This window comes from Sinocyclocheilus rhinocerous, unplaced genomic scaffold (assembly GCF_001515625.1).
Source record: "Sinocyclocheilus rhinocerous isolate Xijiao unplaced genomic scaffold, SAMN03320098_v1.1 scaffold491, whole genome shotgun sequence".
NCBI classification, from domain to species: Eukaryota; Metazoa; Chordata; class Actinopteri; order Cypriniformes; family Cyprinidae; genus Sinocyclocheilus; species Sinocyclocheilus rhinocerous.
In genome coordinates this window covers 1154475-1174912 of record NW_015625034.1, presented here as the reverse complement: position 1 = coordinate 1174912, position 20438 = coordinate 1154475, and the positions used below count along the sequence as shown (strand labels likewise).

The window sequence follows — 20438 nt, the reverse complement described above, 5'->3', positions numbered from 1 at the left end:
TTAATAACAAAATAGGCTAATTTAAGTGCACTAGTTTTTGTAAGATGTGTTTTGATATTATATGCCAATATGTTTTATATATGTTCTCTTGCGGTGAGGTTTTGTGATAGGCTACTAGTTAGCTAACTAACCAAGGCCATGCTGCTAGCACTTCTTTTCTCCTTTTAGGATTTCAGGAAATCCTCTATCTTTGTAATTACATTTGAAATACCTGATTAGTTTACTGCAGTCTTCCTGAATATTGCAGTCTTCCTGTCATACATTAGAACATGCTTGTGGATGATTGATCATTTCTCCTAACCTTTGTCCAGAAGATTTCATTGATTGTGTCAGTGTTGTTTAGATTATTATGTTATACTTGTTTGCGTTCAGATAACAGCACACTCTGTAGTTAAGTTTGTTCAGATGGTTCAATATGAGGACAGGAAACTTGGCTATTTATAACAACAGACACTTTAGAAAATGATCAATTAAACGCAAGCATTTTGGATTACAAAGAAAATGCTTCATATTTAAAAATCTACAACCAGTATTGCTTACTCATCACTTAAAAATATTTTGATTTTAAACTAAAAGTTTATACTAAAATGCACAAAACTAAACTTGGAAAGGCTTTGTACAAAAAGAAAAAAAATGTCTAAAAGAGCAGATTTATAAAGTTTAAAAACATGCATCATTGTTCAGTGTGTTTTCCAGTTTATCTTTCCTAATGTGCAAATGTGTCATCTGTGCTCCACTGTCTTTTACAGCTTTTTCTGAGAACTTTTGTGTTACATAAGCTGCAGACGACATTACTGTGTATGGACACACTCATACATGTTCGCTCCTCCCCCTTTGCTGTCCCTCTTTCTCATGTCTTTACCTGAGAGAACAGTCACACCCAGCATCTTCAACCCCACCAATCACATCACACATGTGAGCACTTCCTGTTTCTGTAAGAGAGAAGCATGCAGTGCCAGTGAGGGTGAGGTGAGTGAAAGGCTGAATTACTGGAACAGGCTGTAGCGCAATCACTGTGACTCTATTGAGTTTATGAGAAGTGAAGAAAAGCTGCGTGCAAGCTTGAAGGTTACTTCTTGGGCTCCTCTTTAAGACAGTGCTGGAGGGGGGAAGTATAAGGAAAACAGAAGGAGGGGAGGAAGATAAGTGTCAATCTGTTCAAACTTGTTTGGGAATTTGAGAAGGGCGGGAGGAGGGGACGAGAGAGAAACAGAAAGAAAGAGAGGGAGGAACACTGAGAATCTTTTTACTTTGTTCAAACCTATTTTTGCTTATGTGAACACATTAAGTAGGACAGAGGCAGGCTGGATAATTAAATCAGAGTTTTCAATAGAGCATTTTTCACACTCAACTTTGGTTCTCTCAATGGGCAAACACTGATATGTGGAATGTCTGTGAGTTGTGCAATTCCTGCTAGCTTCACTTTGTCAAGAAAGCAAAGGAAAAGTTGGAGAGAGACAGAGAAGCGTCCCCCAAGACACTTCTCAGGTGAGTCCTCTGCATTATTCCCAAAACTTTTCATTTTTTCCTTTTTGTTGTAACTTTAGTAAACCAAACAGTTCTTGTAAACAAACTTGTCCACATCGCAGGCAAATACTGCATTGAGAATATTACTCTGTTTATTCTGTTCACCACAGTCATTTTCTTATGAATCTGTTAATGTTAATTTGTTGTGCATCATGATAATTCATTACATCTTGACATGAGTCAGCTATGTCGAAGACTTGCTCCTTCAACCTCTCTTAAATAGTGCTTCGGCTCTTCATAGGCATGAATTACTTGAAATGCCTCTGAACAAGATACAAGAATAGCATAGGGCATTGGTTGGTTGAACTGCATTCTTTGTAAATTACTGAACTTTTTATTTTGCTGAACTGACAGACAGGCTATATATCAACTGTATATATAATGTATCTTATGAGTTCTTATTAGTTGAATTGATTTGCAGTAGTGTTAAGAGTAGTATATAAATAAAAAATATAAATGGCAATGTGTGTTATGCATACTAACAGTATATTAGACTGATTTGAAGTGACTTGTTTGACAAGAACAGTATATCTGTTGCGTTGCTGTTACTTATCTGGTGGAGTATAGTGCAAGAAACACCAAGGTCGTGGCTTCAGCTGTCTGGGAATAAAAATCTGATAAAATTCATACTTTGAATCCATTCAAGTCACTTCAGATAAGCATCTGCCAACTTAATTAATGTTAGACATTCAACTTGACACTTAAAAAAAAAAAGTTTAAGTAACTGTTTAAGCTGCCAAGGCATATACCTGACATGTTTCAACAAGATACTCCAAAGTTTTAAAGATTTCCAAGAGTATGTTTGAATGTTTTCCTCTTTTGAATATGAATTTTATATGGTTGATTGATTTATTGACTTTATTGATTGAATTTTGACTTTCCTTATAGGTTCTCTATGTTGCAATGGAAACCAGTCAAATTAATTGGGCCATCCAAGACACTGTGCAGATACAGTCCTCTTAAGGTGCACTAGACAGGTTGTCGATCAAGTGCAAACTGTGACCTGAGTCCTTGAGCTAATTGGCAAAGGTGACCTGGGTGAAGAAGAGACTCACCGAAAGATGGACAAAACAAGAGAAAAAGAAATGGAGCCAGACACGTGTGATGGGATTAGGGACAGGGAGAGATTTCTTGCAACCCGAAGAAGAGATGGAGAGATTGACTGGAGAGAAAGAGAGAGGCAGAGAAATGGAGATCGATGTGCAAATGGAAGCTCATCAGTGTCAGAGCAGGCTGAGTATGGAGATCGATACAATGAGAGGAGAAAAGGGGACACTTTTCCAAAGATGACAAAACCAAACAGAGTGAGAGACAGAAGGATACCACTTCCAGACTATGAAAGAGAGCGTCACATGGGAAGACCGAAGGACATACTGTATGAAAATGAAAGAGAAAAGGAAAGGAGGAGATACAGAGACATGGACATGCGGAGTGAAAGAGAAATTGCAAGAAACAGGGAGGAGCTGAGGAGAAATGAAATGAGAAGGCCTGTAAAGGAGGAGCCAGATAGACAGAGGGAACGAGACAGGGAGTTTGACTCAGGAATGAGAGATAGAAGGAGAGAAAGTTATCCAGGGGTCAATGACCTTTCAGGCATGAGGGAAAGAGAGACAGACAGAGACAGAGAAAGACATAGACAAAGAGACAGAGAGGGCAGATATTATCCTCGGCTCATGGAAAGAGAGACGGAGAGCTTTTCAGACAGGGAAAGGAGGACTGATAGACAGAGAGAGGGAGAGAGATCTAGGAAAAGAGATACAAAAAGCGAAGGAGACAGTGATGGAGACAGGGGTAAGGAAAGGAAGAGAGAAGAAGATGCTACACATAGACACAAACTCTACAAGAGTGAAGGAGACGGTGATGCAGGGCGAAGGGCAGACAGAGTTAGAGAAAGAGAGAGACGTAGAGAGAGAGAAGCCGAAAGATGGCGAGACAAGGCAGTAAGAGGAAGAGATTACCGAGAGACGGGTTACCATGATCCAAAAGTAGAAAATTCAGAACGACTCAAAGAGACTGATAAACCAAGAGATAGAACGAGAGACTCCAAAGACAAAAGAATGGACAGAGATGCTTACTTATACACAACTGAAAGAGGTAGGTATAGGGATGGAGAAAGGATAAGAGATAGGGATAGGTATTCTGAAAGAGAGATTGAAGAGAGGGAGAGGCGGAGGAAAGAGTACAACGAGACAGGGAGAAGTAAGATGGAGAATAGTGGAGAGCTGATTTCAGGAAGTGATATTGAGAATGAAAAAAAGAGGACAATGAGAGCGAACCTTGAGGACAGAGACAGAGAAAACACATCTGAGATTGATAAAGAGAGACTGAAGGAAAGAACAGAGGAAGAGCAGGAAGTAAGGAGTACACCGAGGGAAGAAGAGAAGAGTGAAAGCTTTGCTGCTGAGGAAGCAGTTACAACGAAACCTAAGAACAGGATAAGGAAAATGTGGCTGGAACCTCGAAGTGAGAGAAAAGAATCTTGTTTAAAAGAGGACGGAGAGAGAGAGAGAGAAAGAGAGAGGTACATCCAAAGATACAAAGAAAGCATGACAACAGGAAATGAAGAAGAGCCTGAGAGAAGGAAACCAAGCAAGAGCAAATGTCTTGAGGACAAGTATAGAGAACTTGAAAGGGCTGGAGAGTTCATGAGGGATGTGGACGTAGAAAGGGAGGAGAAGAGGATGGAAGGGGACATGGCTTATGATAAAGAAGCCATGGAATCAGAGTGGCAGATGGAAAGAGAGAATGTGGCCGATAACTTAAAAGAAAATGATAGAGATGAACAGAGAAGCAATAATAGATATGACTACTTGGAGAATGAGGAAGGAAGTGAGGGAGAATCGGAAGCAGAGAAGAACAGAATGATGTCAGCAGATGACGGATTTGTAACAGTCTCCAGTGGAGGGGATGATGCGGAGGAAGAGGATTTTGAAGACTGCAAAGAATTCTGGGAAGGTGGAGTTCCCAAAGCTATCTCTGGACACTCAGGAACTACAGAGGACACAGAAAATGGGGCAAATGAAGCTCCAAAAGGACCCCTAAGAGTCTTTTGTGTGATTGGTCAGACCCATCCCACGTCACAAACCAATGAGAATTCATATGCACATCCTACTGTTGAAGAGGCAGCCAATCAGCATTCATGTCATAACATGGGCACTCAAGGTGAAATGAGCATAAATGAAGCATTTGAAAAGGTTGAACACTGTGAACAGGACATTGAAAGAGCAATGGCTGACCTCAGTCTTTGTCCTAATGAGGACAAAGGGGAGGGAGCAGGGAGTAATGACCAGACAACAGAGGGCGTAACATCACTGGAAGGCCAAATGATTCCTCCCAGTGAGCGATCAGAACAAGACACCCAACTCTTCCTACCAGAGCCTTCTGAAACTTCAGGGCCATCCAAGGATAATGGTCATGGGGGAACAGAGACTCATAGTGAAGAAACAATACAAAGAGGAGCAAAAGAACCTACCGGAGACCCAGTGGAGCATTCTGGTTCTGATGACACATGGAGCACATCTGAGGAACGAAAGCGATGCTCTACTGCTCCTCACCTTAGTTGGGCCAAGAACGTGGTGAGAGAGATCCTGGGTCCAAAGTCGGTGGACACAGAAAATGCAAGAGGTAGTGTGACACACATAGACACGCAAACCAACACACAAACAGAGGGTGAGAGAGAAATGGACAAATCAAGGAAAGAGGCAGAAATAATAGAGGGAGGAGAAGAACAACAGGGTGGGATGGAGAGAGAGTTGAATGAGAACCGTGACTGGCTGGATCCTAATTCTAACCAGCACACGGTTTCCTCAGAAGGAGAGGCAGAGGGGAAGGTAGAAGAAGTATCTAAGAAGAAAGAGAGTAAAGAGGAAGTTGTTCTAAGCTCTAGTAGTTTTCGAGATTTGGGGAATGAGGCTCGCACGAGGAGGCGAGGGTTTCGAAAGTCAGCGGAGAAAACCAAAGAAGAGGAAGAGGATGAGAACGAGGAAGAGGGAGTTGGAAGGGACCGCAGGACGAGAATATTCAACAAATCAGGTGAGAGGAAGACTAACATAAGAAGGCTGACTTGGACATTCAGTGACCCACTTGCTCCCACTCATGTGAGAAGAGATCTAAATGTGTCTTGAGATGTCTGTTGAACCTATTCTATCAAATTGAATATACCAGTGGTATAATGTCATGTAGAGAGGCTAAATGTGCTTACGCAAGAATGTAACACAGAAATCCATGAGTCATCTTCCCCTAAATAAGTGTCAGTATGGGCGTTAAAATGGTTTATTTTCCTGTCATTTAATTGAGTGTTCCTAACATTTGAACAGTAATAAGCAGTTAAAACTATTCACTGACAGCCTTATGGCAGATATGTTGGGACTGTGAGATCCTTATTTATAACCTCAGCGATGGAATAACATTAAAACTGTTTATGAATATGCGATTATTCGCTTTAATCTGATACAATTGGGTCCCGAACGGTGTTTTATGTTCAAATGGATTGCTGGTGAGTGTAGACACTTTAAAGAATGAGAGCATGATACACCCCAGCGATTTCACAGTTTTCATTCATATTGACTGGGTCAGACATAATCAGAATCAGAATCAGAAGAGCTTTATTACCAAGTATGTTTACACACACAAGGAATTTGAGAGAGAGAGTACACATCCCTGGGGAGCGCCAGTGCTGATGGTGATAGTCCTGGATGTGAGTTTGCCCAGCCTCACTAGCTGCTGCCTGTCTGTCAGGAAGCTGGTGATCCACTGACAGATGGAGGTGGGCACGGAGAGCTGGGTGAGTTTGTCTGAGAGAAGGTCAGGCATGATGGTATTGATAATTAGTATATATATGTATTACATGATGGTATTACATGATGGTAATATATAATTAGTCAATGATGGATCTAATGCCAACAGAAAAATATAAATAATATTCTGAACAGTCCTAAAATTGTTTATTTACATTTTTATAGTAATATAGGACAGTAAATATTTCAATCAAAAAAGTTTTTTTTTTTTATTAAAGAGACCCATTCTTAGGACTTTAAAGAAATCTGAAACCACACAAACAGTAGACTTTAGGTTCTCATACCGCAGGAGTAACTAATAATGTATTCCCCCAGCATTTTTTTTTTTGGGGGTAGTCTCATTTTAAAAGACTGGAAGCTCCAGAGGGCTCCTGAGGATTCTTGTGGGGGTTGGAGTCATGACCACTGAAGACTCTTTAAACAGCAGCATTTCTTGGAAGAGACAGAATTTTGAGCTGCCAGATTTCCTTTGTTTCACAAACTAAACCATTCTCATTCATTCATAACAAGTCCTCCCCCAGTACACGTTCCTGTTTTTTCCCCCTTCATATTTCTCATTGCATTAGGGTTATTTTTATTTATTGCCACATTTTCTTGAAAGCTATTGAGTTGCTCATACCCAGAGGTCTTACAGTCTAGTCTATCTTTTCAGTTATTCACTGGAAAGCTTGAGGCAGTTCCCATGTGTACAGCTTGTGTACAGCTATGTAGAATCATCCCCATCTCTTTTGCTTGAGATGGAGTGTTACTGGATTTAGGCTGCTTAAATTCTGATCTTATCTTGGTTAAGGGAAGCTTAAGGTGCTAAAAAACAACATTGTGATGTGTGCTGATTTCTCTGTGTTTTGGTTTGTATAGATGATAAAGAGGACGAATTATGTTTTACCTGGAGTGAAATGGATCTAAGGTAGGAGAACATGTATACTGCATGTATAAACACTCCCATATTTTGTCCCTCATTAAAAATGTTTTCCATGTAAAGGAGTTAATTGTAATTTTGATAAATGTTTAAATCATGTACACTTACATGAGATGACAACTCCAGGTGTGTCTGCCAAGCTTAATAAAAGCTGCTCTTATTTTACATAGAGCAGGTGGGTAGATATTTTTGGAGGAATGAGGCTGACTATGAATAGTACATTTCTTCAATGGTGTCCTTAACTGAAAACTATGATACTGCAGGCACACTGGTTCAAATGACATATTAGACAGCTCAATTTATGCTCTATGATTCCCATTTATAATGTGCTAATATCTAAATTCATGCATTTTTTGGACATCTAATATTGTTCAGTTGAAAATTGAACAATATCAATCTTACAATCTTACAAATGACCATTATATCACAGATGTCCTTTGCTGTTTCTCTCTCTCTTTTTCTTACTTTTAGGAAACTTGGGAGGACAAGAAAGAGGAATTCGAAATTCTTTAGTAAGTCGTTGTATTGTCTTTATCTGTCTTGATCTTTACATGGACATGGCTATATAACCAAAGACTATAGGAACTTTGCTCTAACAGATTACAAATAAATATTTCTGTTTTACGTCTTCAAAATCCATTAAAACATTACTAAGACACATACCATTCCCAGTCATACAAATCCCAATTTCACACACACCCTTATGTATACATGGTAGTGTACATAATATGATTGTAACTGGCTGTAAAATATAGGAAATACATGGGTGGTTACAGTTCAGATGTTGAGAGCAGGGAAAGTTTTGTCATTCCTGACTATGCTTACTTTGCTAGTCCTCCAGGCAAAGAACAGGTTTGTGCTTGCACATCACTTGGAACTGCAGATAAACAGTTGCAAATTCTCACTTAGTATTAAAAACGCTTTCGTGGATGTTCCTGCTTGTGCATGTTTTTTTGCCCTGTTCAATCACTTACCTGCTGTGCTTTTTTGCTTTCTATGTCATTCTGACTTGATCTCTGTCTGACCTGGTGGATCATAGACAGGTTTAGCCTTTTTTCTGCTCTTTTTGCTGTATCTAACAAATTCATTTATATAAATGTATAAGGTATGATTATATGCATTTAGCATTCATTTTCTTTGTGTTCTGATGAGGGTCGTGGACAACAGAAAAAAAAAACAATGCTAAATCTAAATGCAATTAAACAAGTTATGCATAGTTACTTCTCATAAGTATTTGTTGGTTTTTAAGCAAACTTAAAATCTAGCCAAATTAGGCAGATAACAGCATAGAGAAGTTGCATGCCATGCACTTATTCTTAAAAACCATGAACAAACCATAAAGGTAAAAGAAAATATGACCCAGGCTACATTAAATACGGGATCACGTGCGGTGAGAGTAAATATGGTTGGTTTCTGCCAACCACAAAGTGTTTTATACAAATTATTGTTTGCTTATGTAGTTCCTCCTGCTAATATTAATGTCAGTGCTTGATTTCAAGGACATGCGTTTATTTTTTTGTGATAAACAATTTTGGTTCCTTGTATCCAATGTAAAATCTGGGTCCAATTGAGAAGCACAGCTCTAGAACCATATCAGTGATTTCTCTTTCTCTTGCAGACTCTCAGTTGTATCAGGAGTACAGTGAGGTGGTCCAGAACAGAGAGATTCTGCTGTCTCATTCTGATTCTCTATCAATAAGTTCATCTTCCTCTCCAAATCATTCCCCTAAGTTATCACGCAGACCTCTCCCACCTCTCCCTCAAGTCCTCCAATACCCTCACACTCTGTCCAAAACCAACTTCTTTAAAAGTCTGAATGTGCCTCAGCAATCCATAAACAGACCCCCGTCCCCTCGCCTGTCTATCTCTGCTTCCTCACCCACACTGTGGCAGGATCTCCCCGGAGTGAGGAGCAGCCTAGAGTTGGAGGAACTTACTGAGGATGAGAGACGCCTGCAGGAGGTAGAATTATTAGATCAGTATCCCCTACTAAACATTAAAAGTGGCTCAAGTCATAAACTTAAAAATGTATGATACATGTCATGTACTAGATAATAACATTCCAAACCAAGTGTGATTTATTTGAAAGAAAAACAGCTCAAGCTCACTTTGCAACAAAACACTTCACAAGGATAAAACTATTAACTAACTTGAGGGGAACTAACATATCGTACATTTACTAAAAAGGATCTTGGTGGTTGGAAGTAATTGTCAAAATGTGAAAAGTGAAGTTAGAAAAGGTCTAACACTTGTTAACAGAAAAGTACGTTGAATCCACTTTGATATTTTGTTATTAAATGAAATGACATTTTTAAGTTTGGCTTAAGTGTCCACTGTTTTTACAGTACGCATTATTGCATTATGGCTGTATTTACTGTACACATTCGGGTAATTGTGTAAGAAGGTTTTCCAATAAGTTGTAAAGTCACATTGCAAGATATAATACCACAATTGGGAAATACATATGCAATTATAAGAATATGAGACTAAAGTAAATGGAAACAATTAAAAGAAACAAATTCACAAATGCAAGATTTAAATCACATTTTGTGATAAAAAAGACATAATGTAACAGAGTAACATATAAAACCCCAACTGAGAGAAATATAAAGTCTCAGTTGCAGGTAACAGTCCTCACTGCAAGATTTAGCTTGTTTCGAGATATAAAGGAACACTGTAACTGATTGTAATTGTGTAAAATAGTCATAATTTTTATATATAATGTTACAGTTACCTTTAATTTTTAACTCTGAGAGAGAAACAGGATTTCATGGTACATTGCAGTACTAACATCTTGCAACAAAATAGGTGTTTCAAAAGATATTTGTTTTTATTAGTAACGATAGCAACATGAAGAGTCTCTGTCTTTTTCAGGTGAGGTTTGAGGTCGTGACCTCTGAAGCGTCATGCTGCCGCAGTTTGGACATCGTAGTGGAGAACTTTGTCATGTCCAAACAGCTCAACGTTATCCTGTCTTCACAAGACAAAAACTGGCTGTTTTCCAGGCTAAATGATGTTAGAGCCACCTGTCACAGGTTAGACTCATGTCATTAAATTAACAGAATAACGGCTTCTTTAAATACGGGATCACTTTCAGTGAGGGTAAACATGGTTGGTTTCTGCCAACCTCAATGTGTTTTGTGCAAATTATTGGTTGCGTAGTTAATGCTAATATGAATTAATGCAATTGCTTGATTTCAAGGACATTTGTTTACTTTTGTGTGACAAAAAATTTGGTTCCTCTTATCCATAGTCAAATCTGGGTCCAACTGAGAAGCACAGCTCTAGAACCATATCGATGATCTCTCTTTCTCTTTCTCTTGCAGACTCTCAGTTGTATCAGGAATACAGTGAGGTGGTCCAGAACAGAGAGATCCTGCTGTCTCATTCTGATTCTCTATCAATAAGTGCATCTTCCTCTCCAAATCATTCCCCTAAGCTATCAAGCAGACCTCTCCCGCCTCTCCCTCAGGTCCTCCTACACCCCCACACTCTGTCCAAAACCAACCCCTTTAAAAGTCTTAATGTGCCTCAGCAATCTATAAACAGACCCCCGTCCCCTCGCCTGTCCATCTCTGCTTCCTCAACCACACTGTGGCAGGATCTCCCCGGAGTGAGGAAAAGCCCAGATTTGGAGGAACTTACTGAGGATGAGAGGCGTCTGCAGGAGGTAGAATTATTATTCAGTGTCCCCAACTATACATTGCATACAACACATACCGCTTTTCTACTGGGGCTGGTGCCAGAGCTGGAGCTGATGCTCGGCTGAGAGTGGCACTCGTTCAGAACCGGCTCGCGTTTTCACTGGCAGGGAGCAGAACCCTCTACGTCACCAACATGTGACCAGAATCGCTTGTTATCTCTTGCAGAAGGAGAGCGTTGATCTGTTCTGATGACCACTGCTGAACTGACATGTTTAATTGTTGCTGTTTATGTTGTTAATTTATTTGAACTCCATTGGCTTTTAAAAATGGCGTCTTTCAAACTGTAGTCTGTAGTGGAAGCTCCGCCTACTGACGTTATAACTTCCCTTGTTCGAGACCAGCCAGGTTTCGGGGCTGGTTCGGAACCGGGATCTGGGCACCAGCCCAGGACTTTTTTGAGTGGAAAACCGCAGCCTGGTTCCCATTTGGGCTCTGGCTCCGGGCACCAGCCCCGGTGGAAAAGCAGTAACAGTGAATGTCATTGTACTAAATAATAACATTTCAAACCAAGTGCCATTTATTTTAAATAAAACAGCTCAAGCTCACTTTTCAACAAAACAATTCACAATGATAAAACAACGAGGGGATAAATCTTAAGGGGAACTAACATCTCATACATCCACTAAAAAAGATCTTGGAGGTTGGAAGTAATTGTACATTACTTTTAAGTATGTTTATGAATGACATGTAAAGATACATTGTGAGGTATAAAACCACAATTGTGAAATATATAGGCAATTGTGAGAAAAGTCACCATAAAGTCACAGTTAAAATAAACAAATTCATTAATGCAAGATTTAAAGCCAGATTTTGAGATAAAAAAGTCATTTGGAAGATATAATGTAACAATGTGAGATATAAAACTACAACTGAGAGAAATATAAAGTCTCAGTTGCAGGTAACAGTCCTCACTGCAAGATTTAGCTTGTTTCGAGATATAAAGGAACACTGTAACTGATTGTAATTGTGTAAAATAGTCATAATTTTTATATATAATGTTACAGTTACCTTTAATTTTTAACTCTGAGAGAGAAACAGGATTTCATGGTACATTGCAGTACTAACATCTTGCAACAAAATAGGTGTTTCAAAAGATATTTGTTTTTATTAGTAACGATAGCAACATGAAGAGTCTCTGTCTTTTTCAGGTGAGGTTTGAGGTCGTGACCTCTGAAGCGTCATGCTGCCGCAGTTTGGACATCGTAGTGGAGAACTTTGTCATGTCCAAACAGCTCAACGTTATCCTGTCTTCACAAGACAAAAACTGGCTGTTTTCCAGGCTAAATGATGTTAGAGCCATCAGTCACAGGTTAGAATCATGTCATTAAATTAACAGAATTCCTGAAGATAAATACATTTTAGTTTTGGATGTTAGTTTTAAAGAGGTTTAGATCGCTACATATACTATGTATGCTGCTGACATCATAAGACATAACTTTCAGACTCCCTAAATGTGTATGAATTCATCTTGGAGTCAGTTCTCAAACGTCTGCTCTGAAATCTGAATTACATCACTAATATATGCTTCTTTTCACTTAGCTTTCTGTCTCAGCTGGAAGAAGCAGTGGAGAAGGACATTATGCGCTTTACCGTCTGTGACATCATTATCAAACTCTGTCCACGATTCAGAAATGTGTATGTGCCATACCTTACCAACCAATCATATCAGGACAAGACATATCAAAGATTGATGTGAGTATTTGTTTGCACTGATCTGAAGTGGGAAATGTGCTTTTCCCGTTTTATTTTTGTCCATGTGATTTCTTTTGGTTTCATTCCACCATCTCTCATAGGGACGAGAGTCATGAATTCCGTAGAGTTGTGGAAAAGTTGGAGCGTAACCCGGTTTGTCAACGACTGCCTCTACGTTCTTTCCTCATTTTGCCATTTCAAAGAATCACACGCCTCAAATTGCTTGTGCAGGTACTGTCTTCCTCGGTCCTGTTTAATTCTGCCTCTCACATTTTTTTATGACACATTCCCTAACTTTGCAGGAAATGCCATGACTCATGCTTGCTAGGAGCACGTGCTTTCCCCTGCCTTCTTCGTCTATGCTATATTAACATGATATTAGATGCCATCCATCTCCTGTCACAAAGAATATGACATGCTGCATTTCTAAATGCCCTCTTTTCTCTTGTCTTTGTTGGTAGAATATTGTAAAGAGAACTGCCCCGAAAACCAAGGATGAAGCACAGGCCATTAAGGCCATGAAACTACTTGAGAAGGTGAGACTCTTTATGTACTTGGAACAATGTAGTTATGTCACCCACATCTCCGCATTGGAATTTCTTATCAGTTTTCTTTCTCACCACTGTCCCATGTTTCCTTGCTTCTTAACAGATGATCCAGGACGGTAATGAAAGTATCTCTCAAATGAAGAACATTGAGTCACTTGTGACCCTCAATGCCAAAGTTGACTTTGAGTGCAGGGTGAGCATGACATGTTTGGGAACCTAATTTGTACTGTATGCCATCTGAATAATATTTAGAATGTACAATGACTTATTTTGTGTCTCTTAGACTCTTCCATTGATCAGTCAGTCCCGCAGACTGGTACGAGAGGGACCTGTGACTGAACTGAGAGACTTTTCTCTGAAAGACAGGGAAGAAGAGAGAAATGTTTATATGCATCTTTTCAATGACTATCTCCTGGTCTCTTTGCGGAAAGAGTACGTTTGGCTTTCTTTAACATCCATACTTCAATTGTCATTCTTAGTCTTTGAGAAGTGAAATCAGGCTTTTCATGTTTAATGCAAATGATATCTTATGTTTTATGGTGCAATTACCGCTTAACTTCCTGTTTGCAGAGGGGGTAGGTTTACAGTTATCGATCATGCACCTGTGTCAGAGCTGCGGGTTGAGAACTGCAGGTTTAAACTGCATTCCTTACAAAAAAACCTGTTCCATCTGCACATGCCACAAAAGGCCCTGCTCTTGCGGACAGATACCCAGTAAGTATGTCATTGTGTATGTCTATTATGAGAGAGAAGCTGATGCTATCTTGTAAACATGCAATGGCTGCCACGTGTGCATGCCTGTGAAGTCCTCATCCCTGTAGGGCAGGAACGTCCAGTCTTACTCCTGGAGGGCCAACTTCCAATAGAGTTTATATGAGTTACTCCTGAATTAGCTCTTCAGTATCTCTTCCCCCCAGGAGCGGGATTGGACACCCCTGCTGTACTGCAGAGTTGGGTAAATTACTTACAAATTGTAATCCATTATTGATTCCAAATTACATGACACAAATTTTGGTTAGTAACGTAATCCATTAAATTACACATTTTAGGTTATATAATCAGACAACTTTTAGATTACTTTCAGATTAATTTTGTTTTGACCTATCTCATTTTTCATGTTTAACCGTATTGTACCATATTGATAAAAAAATACAAAGAGTAAGAAAATATATTCCATTTGTTATTATCAACAACATGAAGTGCATTAAACATATTACGCCACGGTTTCCCAAACTGGGTTTGTGAAGGAACTGTAGGGGGTTTATGAGTTCAATGAAAAGCTAATAATTAATTAAATTAATTAAAATTATATATTTTAAAATGAATCAAAATAGAAAACTTACTGAAACAATTAAATATTTTGTTTACCTGCATGTCATGTAACTATAGCCAACGTCAGAGAACCATGAACATGCAAATGTGATACTTCATTATTAAAATATTTATTTTAAAATCTCAGGGGTACTTTATATAAAAATACTGTATATTAGGTGAAAGAGGAACAGATGACAAAAAAAGTTGTGATTTTGTGCATTTTAATGCATTTGCAAGACAAAAAAAAAGTAATACATGTTAAAATAACCGACTGAGTGATAATACAAATAAAAATTAATGTGTTCATCAGAAGTTGATGCAACGTTGAAACACTTCTTAAACCTGGTCAAATGCTTTGTAGCCACCTGACTAATGACTGGTCTCTGTGTGAATGTCCACAAAACTGGAAGACTTTCTGAGTGTATATAAGCGGCAGGCTATTTTAAAAAGGACAATTTAAAAGATGAAAAAAAGGAATTAGGGAGAATCAATAAATTATGAATAAATTATTGCTATTGTGTAAATAATATGTAATCATGTAATCCATAAAAAAGTAGCTGTAGTCTGATTACGAGTATTTTAAAAATGTAATTTAATCTAATTACAAGTGATTAATTTGAAATCTGATTACGTGATCCAGATTGCATGTAATCAGTTGCTACCCAGCTCTGCTGTAGTAGTGTTTCCACATTTGCAACTTTGTCACATATTGGACAGCATAAATTCAGTTCGGTCCAGCAACCTTGTGTTTTGCAATCTGGTTGTGCAGAATATTGCGTTAAATTAACCTGTACCCATCTTTCATTTTCTATCATCTCTCAGAGCCAATAAATTGCGCTGGATATCAGCGCTCTCACGTCCTTATCCTGAGATTGACTTCAGTGCAGTTCAGGGTATGTGCGCTTCCTGCTTTAAAAGAAACTGCAGTGTCAAAGTAAATATTCTAATGCTAGTAATTTAACATACTCTCTTTTTCCATTTGCAGACATTTCACAAGTGCAGTGCATCAGAGCATTTGTTGCCCAGCAACCAGATGAGCTAAGTTTAGAGAAAGCTGATGTTCTGTTAGTTCACCAGCAGAGTAGTGATGGTAAGTTAAATCTAATCACATGAACACAAGAAAAAGATCTTTAACCACAAGGTTAAGAACAGTGCTAAGAACTCTGCCACTGCTTCCAGGAAAGCCAAGGTTTGTTCACATGTTAGGAATCACATTTGCCCAGGGGCGCCCAATCCTGTTCCTGGAGATCTACCTACCTGCAGAATTCAGATCCAACTCTGATTCAGCACACTTGTCTGTAATTATCAAGAGCTCCTGCATATCTTAATTAACTTGTTCAGTTGTGTTAGCCTAAACAAAAAACACCCTGACCAATATAAACAAGTAGTCACCTTATAAAGTAGAAACTATGTTGGCCTTTATTTATAGTACATTTATTGTTTGTCTAGTTTAGCCCAAGTTTAGACCAAGCCCACATTCACTAGAGATCTAAGGGATATGTGGTAGACTAGAAATATAACAACCCGTTAACGCCCATCTTGTGAGACTCATCTCCATTGTTAATGCAACATACAATGAAAGAGTTCTTGGAGAACTTGTGTGGGTAGATCAAGATGGTGTTGTACTGGTATCTGCAGTGTAACAAAAAGGGAGATATGACGCTAGGATAGGACAGAGATAGTCCCGGAATTCCAACCTGATTCAAGAACCTCCTATAGCTTCCCAAGTTTTTTAAGTTGAAGTGAGTTTTGTATCGCATGTACTGTAGATCATGACATCATCCATACATGTGTATATGGTAAGCAAACTCCAGTGGGTCCAGTCTGACCATCAGGGACTTTTTTGGCCTAGGTATACTACTAAAGATCTCAAGATTGCAGTCTAGAGAATGGTTTCATAACGCTTGAGATGATTCCATTAGTCCCCACAACATTGGCAAAGGTTGATTGCTTCTTACCTCACCTGATCAGCAAAAACAGACTATTGAAGAGTGAGCAATGGTGAGAAGAGTTGAGCCCTTGTACATGAGTTCTTTTTAAATTTGAAGGGATTTTAAGGGATAGTTCACCCAAAATTGAAAATTGGGAGGGGGGGGTTATAAAGGCCTCATGAAGCGAAGCATTTGTGTAAGAAAAATATCCATATTTAAAGCTGCAGTCAGTAACTTTTTTTGGTTAAAAATGATACAAAATCAATTTTTGAGCAAGTACATAACCAGCCAGTGTTCAAAACTATTGCCTTACTTTAGCCCGATTCACAATGTTAAGCTTATAATAATGTTTTCTAATTTGAGTGGTACTGGTAGGAATTTGCAGGAAATTAGAGCAAGCTGCTGCGTCATTACGTCACGTCTGTAAACATAAAGAAGTTGTCCCGGCTACTAGGCTATCACATGTGAGGATCCTGCAGGTGGAGGATCGTTTATAGCCCTTTCTCACAGCTGAAATAATTACATTTATCATTTTGATCACGGATTGTAATCCATAAAGGATTGTGTTTATGAAATACAACTGAAATTGGAATATATTCCAGTTTTAAATGTGCATCTGACTACAGATAGCCTACGTGGGATTACACAAGTTATTCTTTTTTTGGTATTTGTATTTCAAAGAGAACCAGTTCGAAGGAAGAATAATTTGCTTTTTGGATTAAAATAACTTATTTATATTAAATTTGAACTGTATGACAATTAGAGATTAGACTGTACAGAAATTGAAATCTACATGTAACGCTATTAGCGTTACATGTAGATTTCAATTTCTGTACAGTCTAATCTCTAATTGTCATACAATTCAAATTTGAATACAGACCAACTGTTAACATGAACAATTTGAGAACAAGTATAACAGTAATAATAATTTGCACGGTTTGATGTGATATAAGCTAACTGATTGTTAAGATTATTCACCATTGTAGTGCAATTGTAATCCTTTTCCCTCAGTTGGTCAGAACAAAAGTGTCAGACTTGTTACTTGTTTAGATGACAATATACGGTGAAAATTCTTATTTAGGTCATATATTCCTAGACGTAGGTAAGAATCTGTGATTCCTAAGTACAGTATCCACACCGGTGCGGTGACTGACAGCCACACATACTCCTCAAAACATTAGATTCATCCGCGCTGGAGCCGTGCCGACACACAACCCACGTTTAAGAAAATAATTCCACAAATAACTGCAATTGCAGGTTTCAAACAGAGATGGCGACAAAGAGGCAAAACTTACGGACTGCAGCTTTAAAACTTCATAAACCGTAATCTCTAGCTTCCGCTAACTGTTGTTGTTGTTGTGCACGCGTTCACAAGAGCGTGGCGTTCCAGCGGATGACATAGGCGTAGCGTAAGCTCCGGTGAGGATATGCTTGAATCAGGAGTGTTTGATTAAGGAGACATACAAAATGTTCAGTGTTGCGGATTCTCCAGATCCAGATTTGGAAACCCCAGATCTAGGTCAGTGCTTTTCAAACCTGTCCTGGGGACTCATCTACTAATGAGCTGATGAGTTGAATTAGGTGCGTTAAATAAGGGAGACAAACAAAATATGCAGTGGTTGGGGTCCCCAGGAAAGGTTTGAGAAGCACTGATTTAGGTCACTGTAGAACAGGGATGTCCAATCTTGCTTCTAGAGGGCCACCTTACTGCAAAAATGAGCTCCAACACACCTGCCTGGAAGCTTATTGTGATCCTTAAAACCTAGATTAGCTAGTTCTGGTGTGCTTAATTAGGGCTGGAGCTAATCTCTGCTGGAAGGTGGCCCTCCAGGAGTAGGATTGGACTCTACCGTTGTAGAATGCATGGTGAAAGTCAGAAGCAGTTGGATTTGGCTCTAAATCAAGAGGCTTTTGTCACTTGCCCTAGAGAGGGTTCTTCTGTCATCAGATGTGAAATTCATGTGACTCTTTCAAGGTTAAGAAAAATATTTGGGATGGCTGTTCCAGCTGCACCTGGATAGACTCTGTATTCCTTATTTGGACCAGTATTATTAACAATGCGCACACAGAGATTTTTAAGACTGATAACCATTCTTTCATGACTAGGTCATTCCTAGTTACCACAGTTTATGTTAACAGGCATATTTTCCCACACACTGTATATGATTGTATTACTAATGAGGTGTCCTCATAGTACTGATAAATGAACTCCACTGAGCATATTCTATATGTCTGTTCTCAGGAACAGTTCAACAAGTTCCTAGTCAACAAAGCAAGTTCCTAGTAGATACTAACGTTGTTATGTCACAAGCAGAATTCAAGAATTGCTAATGGATGTTTTTACAAACTCAGTGCAAAATTCCATTTATGATTCTCTCCTTTTTATTCAGGCTGGGTGGAAGGAACTCGTCTGTCAGACAGACAACGTGGTTGGGCCCCTGACTCTCATCTGGAGACAATAGTCAGTGACAAAGCAAGAAAGCGCAATCTGCTGGACACCATGAAAATTGCTACAGCTGCAATGTGAAGCAATATGTATAGCCTTCAATGTTCTCAGGTGGACTTTTTCAATTACAATTTTTTTGTATTACTTTAAAGCCTTCAAGAACTTTAAGGATTTGTGTCTCAACTTCATGGGAAGTTTCTATTTATTTTGTGTATACACTCAAGCTGATAAGGGTGATGTGGGTGTGATGGCCTCACCCATGTCAGGGTACTACTCCACACCCTGCAAAAGTGTCTGGCAAGATGCTGAATTACAGCAACTGAACTTCTTAGATACCTTATGGACATTGACGGACTTTGCAAATGGCACAAATGCATCCATATGCAGTACCTGCTCCAAATGAGTATCTATGCAGCTTCCATAGTGTTGCTATAAGACTTTCTTAAAATTTGGAAGTGGGGAGTCATTCATGGGCAGAGATTTGGACTACAGTCTGTTGTCCTCAATCTGAGCAAGCCGTCTCACTGAGGAACCACGACAGCTGGACATAAGACATAAGCTGGATCTAAGTCGGCGTGTAACGCTGAATACTGCACCAAAACTACTTGTTCTCTGTTATTTATAAACATCAGATCCCCTTCAGCGTGGAATATAAATGCTGCCGGACTGCAGCCTGATGGGAATACAGTTTGAAGAGTTGTTGGTGTGCTCTAGGACACAAGATGCAAAAGGACAAATTATTAATAGCTGTGAAAAACAGTGGACTTTAGCAAAGTGCAAATTTGATTTAGGATCAAGAATTACGGATGCCTACTTTTTAAGACCAAAAAGTGTACAATACCCAAGGTTGTCTACAATGTACATAATATAGGTTTTTAACATAAAAGCTACAAGTATTATTTTTCATGGAGTAATTCCATCTCTGATTCCTGTTCAAACTGATTAGCATATAACTGTAATATGCCTTAAAAATAAACAGATAATTAGTTTCCTGAAAGAACATTTCATGGTTTAGCAGATGGGGTTTTTAGTCTTATCAAGTGCACTTTGAAGAATTATGGGAAGGCCATTAGGTAGCAAGAGCTTAAGAAAGAAGAATCGGAATGAAAGAGTAAAGTGGCACAGGATTCAGTAGGAAATCAAATGCTTTAGTGTGATTTACAATACGACGAATCAATGAACATTTCTTTAATTTAATTACTTTCTTTAAGTATGACAAAAAAGACCAAACTATATAAACAGCTTCTTGGCTATATGGAAATAAATTTTAAAAAAACACAAAAGTGGAAAATGGTTTTGTGATCAACTAAACTGTACTTGAAATATTCCTGATGGTTCCTGAGGTGAAACTGAAATCTACTTGAGCCCTGACCCGTAAACAATAGTAGCAGACAGGAAAATGACATTAAAAAGTACAAGATAATGCAAATACAGTAACACTTCACAATTAGGTTCAATTTGTTAACATTAGTTAATGTATTAGGTATCATGAACTAACAAAAGAAAATAATTTTAAGAATTAATTTAGGTTAGTGTTCATTTCTACATAGACTAATACATT

At 38.7% G+C, this 20438-nt stretch overlaps 1 protein-coding gene across 2 annotated transcripts; it reads left to right on the top strand.

Annotated features, from left to right (window-relative positions):
- Window positions 1-927: 927 nt before the first annotated feature.
- arhgef5 (Rho guanine nucleotide exchange factor (GEF) 5) lies at window positions 928-20139 on the top strand. 2 transcript variants are annotated; one of them, XM_016563754.1, is made up of 15 exons: window positions 928-1488; window positions 2416-5151; window positions 7182-7230; window positions 7714-7754; window positions 10569-10912; window positions 12095-12255; window positions 12486-12638; window positions 12740-12869; window positions 13100-13174; window positions 13290-13379; window positions 13470-13618; window positions 13757-13900; window positions 15323-15393; window positions 15486-15590; window positions 18822-20139. In XM_016563754.1, the coding sequence occupies exons 2-15, from the start codon at window positions 2589-2591 to the stop codon at window positions 18956-18958; spliced, it is 4212 nt and encodes a 1403-aa protein (XP_016419240.1). In that variant the 5' UTR covers window positions 928-1488; window positions 2416-2588; the 3' UTR covers window positions 18959-20139. The 2 variants fall into 2 exon arrangements, with proteins under 2 accessions (XP_016419240.1, XP_016419232.1); XM_016563746.1 differs by having other exon boundaries at window positions 2416-5559.
- Window positions 20140-20438: the final 299 nt, after the last annotated feature.